We start from the raw sequence: 10074 nt of genomic DNA on the forward strand, positions 1-10074 counted from the left end.
GATCAGCAAAAACCTTCTGTGTGGATCTGTTCACCTCATGGCTCAGAGAAGTGCTTGTTACAAGCAGAGTTAACAGCTGCCATCATCATGTGCCACTTTCAGTTGGCTTTGCACCACAATTTGGGAATGTCTGTCTTAGACAATAGGCACAAATATGTGTAACAGTCACATTTAGATCTGTTCTTTTCTCTTCCTGACAATGTTCTAATTTAAGATCCTAGTTTCACTTAACCAGACATTTTTAATGGAAAGAACTTCATTCCCATATGGCACCTTCAAGGACCATGACTCCTCCAGAAATCTGTATTACGCAAGCCAAACAGTGCTAACAGTTGTACTGCTAACAGGTCACATACTTGGGGTTTGTTTTTAGACTAATGTTTGTTTAAAAGTGAGGAATACATTTTGGATTGTAAATATGTGTTCCAAAAAAACTGTGAAGAGAATAAGGAGAGTCAGATGGAAGAATTTTACCTCTACTTTGTGCTGATTACATAATTTATCAAGAAATTGTTCCACAGGCCTCCAACAGATGCTCTGTTGTTAAAGCCATGAAAAGTCATTCAGGGAGAGAGTAAAGGCCTCGGGGGTGTGGTCCACATGCTTCAGCACATATATCCTCAGCCCTGGCCTGCAGATAGCACATCTGGTCCAGGCATGGACCTGATGGTTGGCCAAAATACAGGCTTACAATAATGCTCCTTTTTTCAGCTTTAATGTAAGCCTGTTTTCTTGCCAAATTCAAATCCTGCCAAAATTTGGCCAAAGATGTTTGCTCGATTGTGCAATATCTGAAGTTTATATCCAACAACTCTTTGCAAAAACAATTGTATCGTGTTTTTAATGTTTACAGGCATTAACAATATTTAATTTTAAGTAGAATTTTACTGCTGACACTCTCGTGTTTTACAGTAAATTACCTTAGAGAGGGTTTTTCCATTAGCTCTGAGTGTCACGAGTCCTGCACAGCACACCAAAGCACTGGAGCTAGAGAGACCAGAACTTGGAGGGATGGTTCCATCTAGCAGACAATTCATTCCAGTTGGGTTATTGAGACCAAAATGTTCCTAACAATGAAAAAATAAACAATCTCAGTTTCAAGTACAGACAGGCTCAGGCTTGCAATTATCTGATACTTAGAAAGAGAATCCTTCTGCTGAGTTGCTGGAAGCAAGGACCTGCTTCTGGTATCTCCAAAATAAAGCAAAAGCAAAATTTTCATTCTATTCCTTAAGACAAAGCCAATGGTGGGGCTTCAGCCAAAGGTATGTCTGCAATGGCTGTACACAAACGTATAACTACCCCAAGCAGAACTCAGGATGGGCTGCACGCCCAGGAATTCACCAAGCTTCGTGGGTGGGTTTTGCAGCAACTGGCTCTGCTTTGAGCTGCTGTGGTGACAATGCAAAGTTACCACTCCTTTTATACCCTACTTTTGTCCTTTTCTCAACAGCTCTTCATTTAGGCACCACAAAGAGCTCAAGGTCCACTTTATGCTTCACTTCCAAGGCTGGCACGTGGTATTAGGGAGCCACATGACACTGAGGGGGAACCAGTAGCCATGCAGTGTTTTTAAAGCAGATACTTGTGTCCTGAAGCACCCACAGGACGGACACTGGGAAAACCACAATGGTACTTAAGGAGCTCTGTGCTTTAGGGTCACAAAGGCACACCTACCAGTGGGGATGTTCTCTGGCATGCTGTTTTTTGAATGAAGTTTAAAATATTCTAACATTCATGATAGATAATACAAATAATACATTTAATGCAGAAGTCATAAATCCTCATGTACATACTCTTTTAAATATTCTTTAGTTGCTTTTTCTTTTTATTTATAATCACTTTTATATAAATTTCTCTCTGCTATTAGTTTGAAACAAACATGCAGTACTTATTAAAAAATCATTGACTGTATATGGGGGGTATATGAATAGCTAACTTCTGATGCAATTTATATGTCAATAAACTGTTGCAGTGCCAATAATCAGAAAAAATAACAGTATTTTCATGAAGAAATGTCCACCTTGAAATGATTTCTGCTACTTCTCCTGAAACAACTTCAACCATAAATACCAATGGTAGAGATCAGCAAACACAAAGAGCCTTCTTTAAAGTCTTCTACCATCACTTCAAATTATATTTTGAATTTCCTGTTTTACAAATAAAGGAAATTCATATCTAGCATACTATTGCTGCCCATGCCCCTTCATGAAGAACACTAGACAGGCTTGTTCATAAACAGAAAATGCTTGAGTAACCAGAAACTGATCCACAGTTTCTGGATCGTCTTGAATGTGAATCAGGCTTGCAGACTTATCACGCGATGTTTAAATAGAAAACGTACTTCAGTTTCAAAAATGAAAATGGACTTTGCCAAGTTCTGCAACAGTTCTGTCCCAAAAGGATAGCATGTTCAACTTAATATAAACAGATTATCCCACTGGACCCTCTGAGTACTTGTATTTCAGACTTTCTTAAGTCTGTAACATTTATGCTTATTTTCTGCCAGTACCAGAGTCTGCAAACCTGCTTTGCAAATTAACCTCCAAGTATGAAAGCTTGTCCTTAGGAAACAGATCTCAGTAGCAGACTGCAAAATAAATAAAGTCAATTGGTCATGCAAGCCTTAATATAAGAAAGGATATATTGTAAAGAAACCTAATCTATATCTCTGCATTCAGTGCAGTTTAAATGCCTATATTACTGAGCAATACAAAATTGAAAATACTCATGTTACTGCACACATAAGTAATTTATTTGGGTCTATGCATAGGAGCAGGGGGCGGTTTAGGACCTGTGAATTGTAATAAAGTGATTTGTGGCACTGATTGTTCTGAATATTGTATTTTGGAGTGGCAGGTCTGAGGTGGGCTTTTCAGCACTTTGCAGTCCTCATCTGTTGGATCATCCTGTGGGGTGACCTAGATGGCCTATCCTAAGGCAAATTTCATGTGCTTTAAAAAGCACATTTACCCATAATTTGGGCTGGCTGTGGCAACCTGTTCCTGACCTGACATCACTGTTTATCCCATCTGCCCTTCCAAAATATCATTAGATTGACATCGAGCAGAGAAGACACCTTTTTTTTGCCCTCCAAGGGCCATGAATTCTGTGAATTCTGTGCCTCACCTGCAAAGAGCAGGTGAGATTTGCAGGAGCCTTGATGGTGAATAAAGGCTGCCCCCAGGGCAGCACTGAGGGGCAGCACCTGCTTTCATGAGAGCTGGGTCTTCAGGCCAGGCTGGAGAGGGGAGATAAACCTTGAGTGGGCAGACAGGAAAACGTCTGGGATGTTGTGCTCCTGCCTTTTCTGTAAGTGTGCCCCCTCCTGTGCACAGCTGCACTTCTAACTCGGGACATTCTGAAAAATCCCATTCAAATTCCAAACCCTGCAAACCAGGATGAGTAATGGTTCTTAATGGATTATTTCTTCTGTATGTTGTTTACTTGGCTTTTGCATTTTCTTTTGCCTATTGCATGAGTCAGCTTCACTCAGCTGTTGTGCATAAATTACAGGTTTTCAGCTTTAATGAAGTCCATTGTTTTTAAATGCTTCCATGGAAAGAAAATGGTTAAGATATTATCTTCATGTTCTGAAAAACAAACCTCCAAACCTTTTTCAAAGCAGATTTTAATTAAAGAATTCCAGTGAAAAGCATTCCTTTTGACTTCAAAATACAGAAATGTCATCCTGATAATGTTTGATCACGACTTTTGGAAGCAATTATTTGCTATTGTAATTTGTTTTATAGAGATAAAAATAGTGCTTTGCCAATATTTTAAAGCAAACCCAGTCATATCTCCTCTCAAGTTTTAACATAAAATATTTAACTTTATGTTAAAAAAAACTGTAGAATGCAGGGAAACATTTTGAGGGTAAATAGGTATTCTTGTTGTATTTTACTTCTACATTAATTTCATAAATTAAATGGATCTGGCTTACCTGAATACCCTTCAGTCCACACAGGAAGTAGTTATGCCACTGAGGTTTGGTTTTGTTAATCTGAATGTTATTAACACTAGTACTGAAATCCCTGCAAAAACAGAAAAACCTTAAGGCTTTAATTTGTATTAAATTTAGTTTGAAATAACATAGCTTGTTACTGCCACCTGCTGATGGACAAAACTGGTTTGATGGTTTTCAGTGCAATGTTTTCAGGCTTGGTTTCTTGTTTGATCTTTTTACATATCTTCTTTATTAACCATTTCTATATGGTTATTTTAGATGAAAGCATAAGAATTCTTGAGTAAATATTAAGAATATATTAAATAAATCCAGAAATTAAGCTGCCTTTGACATCCTTAATTAAGGCAGGATGCCTTCTGTCATGTATGTGTATGCTATCATGATTTCTTAGAAGTGGAAATTCAAATAATCATATCTGTCAAACCATGACTAGAGAATAAACTTCAGGCTCTCTGGTAATTCCTGCTCAGGATTTCATCTTCATTACCTTTGCTCTGAATGGCACTTCACTAAAACAAGCCTAATGCTCCAGATTTATATTATGTATGTTACAAGACAAAAATATTTAGTTTAAATATATTTAGTTTAAATATTTTATCTGTTTCCTCCCGGATAATTCCTACTCCACCTTTCTTTCAAAGTAATAAAAATACTGAGCTTGAATGTTCCTAAAGAACAGCCAGGTGCTGTCAAAATGGGCATGGGTTACACACAGAGGCCTCAGGGAGGTGCAAGTTTTTTGGCAGTCTGTACCCTTGAACACCCAGGAATTTCATCTGCTTTGTGTTGTGACAGCAGGTGCCCAGCACAGAAACAGCAAAGGCACTGAGAACAGCAAGAAATCAAATTAAAAATATTTAAAATTTCCAGACTAATATGTGCTCTACAAAGCAAGGTCTGCTCAAAAGTATGAACAGAGGCAGCTGAATTTCTGGAAATATTTAACAAGAATAAAACCAGTTTCAAGAAATAATACTTCAGGGGACAGTTTGCAACTCCTAAAAGGATGGAATTTTTCCTTCTTACACTGGTCCTAGTAAACTACATAGATTATTAATTTCCTGGGTTTCTTTTTGTCCAAAAGGACATCACTGATTAACACCTGTAATGGATACCAGTGAAAAGATATTTTTATCAGTTAATTATTCTGTTTCCCATGGAGAAAAAGTTATACAAATCTAAAGCATCTTTAGATATTCAAGTTCAGCCTTAACTGCAGTGCAAACCCATCAGGTTGGTGTACAGTTTAATGTCTAAGCTGCTATCTTAATGCCACAAACAGGATTTTATTAGCAGTGCAGCAGCAAACATTGCACAAAGCTAGAGTAAGAAATTACTAGGTTTTGCTGAGGAACACAAAAGATATGAAAGGGAGTATTGAGATTAGAGTACTAGGAACATTTGAGAATGGCTGTAAATTCTCCCAGTTTGAGATTCATGTGTATTTAGAATGATCTCCAAGAGAATAAAATTTGCTTATGGTTTTTGAATAAAATAAACCCCCCACAAGGTATTTGTAAAATAGAACATCCTTGTCATAAGTAATGAAGATTTTAAAATTCTGTGTTTGTTTATGCTTGCTTCCTACAATAATCCTAAATTATTGTTGTAAAAAACAAGGCTGGTAGAAGGCAATGGATGAAAGTGATTAAGAGAAAAGAAATCTTAAGTCTTCTTTGCCTCAAAGAATTCTAAAATATTTTATCTTCATAATTCATTTTACCCTCTCAGACTGAGTAAAATTTCAATGAACAAGAAGACATATATTATGATTATATATTTGCTGGTTCTCAAGATAAATTAAAATAATTACTTCTTAAAATGCATTTTGTTATTTTTTGTAATCTTCTCACATAGAAAATGGAAGAAAAATATGGCTTTGATTTTGGCAGGTTTTATATGGACATAATTTACACAAACACAGAATGTGGGACTGTCAAAATCCCCAGGATCCTTAAGTCCATTTTTTGTTATGACATTCAGTTTTTTATAAAAAACAGTTCCTATATATCCAAGCTTTATCTTAAATCAGTAAATCTTCAGGCTTGCCTTTGAACCTCTTACTGAAAATTAGGCAGTTTAATATAAGAACTTTATAACAAAAGAAAATATTGGGGAAAACATACCCATGAAATAAAAATACTCTGATATTGTCTGTTCCAGCCTTTCTGTTTTAAAGAATGCTTGGGGGAAAAATGCCAGTTCTCCATAACCAGACATAAAAACTTCAATTTTTCTGTATAATTAGAAGAGATAGGATTTTTAAGTAGGGTTTCTGAGGTGGTTTTTACTGCTTGAAAAGTAATAATCCTTATTTTTGGGAGATCAATTTGGCATTTTCTCACAGAACCTTATTGTCTTGTCAGTCTGTTAGTTTATCTGTTTGAGTCTTCTGTACAAATACCCAGATTTAAAAACAAACAAAACTTTCAGGTTTTGTCGTGAGGTGGAAACTGATTGGTAATTACCATCCTCTGGTACTTCTGAAGGCACTTTGAGAAGTATAATGTCAGATATTCTCTCTACACATACTTCTCAATTACAAAGATGTTTTATGAAGGGAAAGTATCAGGAACTTCAAAAGAATGTAAGTTTTGAATACCTTTTTAGTCCAAATAACATAAAAGGCATCAGATCAGTTGAGGTAATTTATGATAAAAAACAAGCAGGTGGTTTTTCTAGCAACCTGTTCTCTGTTCTAATTCTACTAAAAGTTAACATGAACTGTCAGGGTGGAAGAGTGCTACAGAACTGTTCCACAGTTTACGAGTTCACAAAATAAGAATGAAATAGGAAATAGTAATTCTACAGAGGATTCTGGTTAGTCCTTGGTCACCAAAGGCCTATAGATACACATTCACCACAGGCATAAATCCACCAGTGTAACAGGCTGGGAAAAAAAGACATACTGTCATCAGTTTTGTTATGTGGTGTAACATTCAAAGTGTTGAAAAATATTTCTTTGTTATGAAATTATGGACATGTTTTAGCTTTGTTTTTAAGCAACAGTGTCTCAACAAAACCAAGATGCTTAATGCTGTGTTCTGAAATCTTTTCTTGGTTTATGGTTTAAAGCATATGATTTTAAACTGAAACCAGGGCAGATGTAAAAATACAGTGACAGTGTGTGCAATTTAAATTCAAAGGCTGTAATTCTACATTTTGTGGAACTGTCCTGAGAAGGCCATTTCAATAGCAATATAATGCAACAAAGCTTCAAGACCGAGTGAAAATGTTTACCTTTTCATTACTGCTTTATTTTGTGTTCACTATAACAACTTGTCCTAATCAAAACTATTGTAATTCTGAAGCTATTGTCTCTTGCAGAATGGTTTTGCAACAAAGCTTAAGCCCTGGTGGGAGGTTGCTGTTGAAGACAGGGAAAGGTCCCATGCACACCTTCCATTTCCCTTCCCTGTTCACCACTGCTTGTTCCCACTGTTTACCCCAAGTCAGCTTTAGTGCTGAGTGCATGGCAATTCACTAAAATGACAGAAAATTATCCAAGCAAAAAATGGGGAATAGTGCACTTTACCTTAAGATCAAACAAGTACTCTACACCTGCTAAAAGGCAGAGGCTGAGTTGATCTTAGAAGGAGCTACAGGGGGACTAGAGGTAAGAGAAGCCAAGCCATTGCTTTTTGGCAGTGGCAAACTCTTAATTCAGCCCAGCTATAAGGTGAAAACATATTCCACAAAGTGAAAAATCTCTGAGTATTTATACTTAGCATGGAAGTACAAATTCCTTTGAACTGTCTTAGTCACAGGCAGTAGTTCAGAATGTGTTTATAACAAACTGAGTTTTAAGCAAGAATATGTGCTCAAGTATTTCCCACTTTTGACAGTGTGTTCCTGTCCCTGTGCTGCCACACACTGTGCTTTCAGGAACTAATTTACCAATTAAACCAATGGCTCAATAAAAATGGCTTAAACTAAGCTTTTGCTGATTCTCATTTTTGCAAAATGCCCACAAAAGCTTATGTGGGTGAGTGACCTGATCTGAACTGCCATGCAACTACACAGATATCAATCTGTTACAAAGAGGCAGAAAAACGTGCCTGAAGTTGAAAAGAGTGGCAGGATTATTTCCCTATGTTCAGCACTTGTGAGACCATAGCTGGAATATTGCATCCAGTTTTGGGGTTTCCCAATACATGAAAGACATTGGCAGGGAGTTCAGCAGAAGGCCAACAAGATTATTTACAAGGGATCTTCAAAGGTCCTTTCCAACCTAAATTGCCCTATAATTCTGTGAACAACAGCTGTGGAGGAAGTGGAAGTGAGGGAATACAGGTTTTTTGAGCCAGGATTGTTGCTAAAGCTGTTGTGGTGTGAAAACACAGGCCCAGGTTCTCCAGAGCAGGGGAGTGTTACCTTACTTTTGCAGTAATTGATTACAAAACATTTCACTCCTTCTCCAGGGGATGTGGAGCTGCTGCCAGTTATGGGGATTATATCGAGAAAGATGAGATAAAAGAAGGGAGGACAGAATTGCAGAATTTTAGAGGGATTGAAAAATCAGAGGTCTTGCAGAGTAATATGAAGAAAGAGGTGGGAGACAGCAGCTGCAGAGCTATTGCTCTGAATTAATGGACATGGCATGGAGTCAGTCTGTGGGATTCCATCTGCTGATATAAATTGTTTTACACAATCAGACTCTGTATTGCAATGGAAGTCTGTCAGATCTCTGAAAAGGTAAACTGTATTGCAATGCATGAAGAGGTTAATAAAAATAATGAATAAACAAAGTAATTACATACAAGTACGAAGAATTGGTATTTGCCAGTTGCACAACTTGAGTTTGTGCAGGTTCTACTGCAATCAGGATATCTTGTTCTATAGCCATGGGGAGCACAGCATAACCACAGTAGTCTATGTGTTCTCCTAGCAAAGAAACAAAGAAAATACTTTGTAATAATTCTTTCTAGAATAGCAGTAACACAATTTCTACAGGGCTTCAGTGTTGTTTACTGGATGAGACAATTTCTTGCTGTAGTTTCAACTCTTATTACCTAAAGTTTGGGGTACATTTCTTCCATTTCTTATTACTTCACAAAAAGTTTTTCTTTCTTTAGTGATTTTTATCCATTGCACCTGTTTGTAAATGTTCGCATTTTAATGCTGGCTTACAAAAATTCTAAAAAACCGCTACCATGTAGATTACTGTCCAAGAATGACAACTGTCATGTACATACAATTTCCGGAGCTTTTTCCAAGAAGATAACTACTATATTTAAATAATCATTAATACAGTTGCATACAACACATAACGTAACAATCAAATAGAAAATGTATGTAGTAAACAACCTCTCCCTTGGAAATAATTCCCACTTACCATATGCTGTCCATTTAGTCTATATGAGATGTTCACACAACACTGAGATAAAAATTAACTAATGTTAATAAACTAATTGACTTTTACAGCTCTGTTTCTCAGGATCCTTTTATTACGTCTTCAAATACGTAGGATTATTTTATGAACATTTGCAAGAAACTCAGCTCCAGGGAGAACACAATCCTAACATGGACAGAGAATCTAAAAGATAAGGCTGCTACAGAAATAAAAATAAGTCCTAAACACAAAATAATTGTGACTCTCCAGTCTGCCAGTGAATCACACCCACTATTTTAAGTTCTGTGGACACATCTCTATGGAAGAGTAAACAAGAGATGATGGTAGAATCATTTCATGCTTTACCATGTATATTGTTGTGGGGCTGGTTATATTTGGTAACTTTAATTAATTAAAAACAAAAAAGCTGGCAAGTTACTCCAATTTTCAAAACCATCACTATTGTCTATAATTGTTTTTCTCCAAAACTGATATCCATGTAGAGTTGTTTATAATAAGATACAGTAAAAACTACTAAATTATATATGGTTTTCCATTTATCACAAGAAATTTCTCTGAAAAAATAAAATTAAGACCAGCATTTTCATTCTGTGTTTTAAAATACAAGATTTCCATGATGACGGATGAAGTAAAACAACATAAGGTTAATTTTTCTCTTTTACCTATTAAGTTGACTCGTCCTGGTGCACGAGCATAAAACTTGGGAGCTGATCCAAACTTTGATATAAACATCTCCTTCAGTTTCTGCAATCTG

At 36.5% G+C, this 10074-nt stretch overlaps 1 protein-coding gene across 1 annotated transcript in view; it reads right to left on the reverse strand.

Moving 5' to 3' along the window:
• Positions 1–10074, reverse strand: part of GALK2 (galactokinase 2) — a 42725-nt gene extending 32651 nt beyond the window's left edge. Inside the window, exons 1-4 of the mRNA XM_014306519.2 lie at positions 9983–10074; positions 8728–8851; positions 3944–4034; positions 921–1067 (exon numbers count right to left, since the gene is read on the reverse strand). Of these exons, the coding sequence (XP_014161994.1) occupies positions 921–1067; positions 3944–4034; positions 8728–8851; positions 9983–10052 (432 nt within the window). The 5' untranslated portion in view covers positions 10053–10074. The remainder of the gene's footprint in view (positions 1–920; positions 1068–3943; positions 4035–8727; positions 8852–9982) is intronic.

Source organism: Geospiza fortis, unplaced genomic scaffold (assembly GCF_000277835.1).
Source record: "Geospiza fortis unplaced genomic scaffold, GeoFor_1.0 scaffold171, whole genome shotgun sequence".
Taxonomy (NCBI): domain Eukaryota; kingdom Metazoa; phylum Chordata; class Aves; order Passeriformes; family Thraupidae; genus Geospiza; species Geospiza fortis.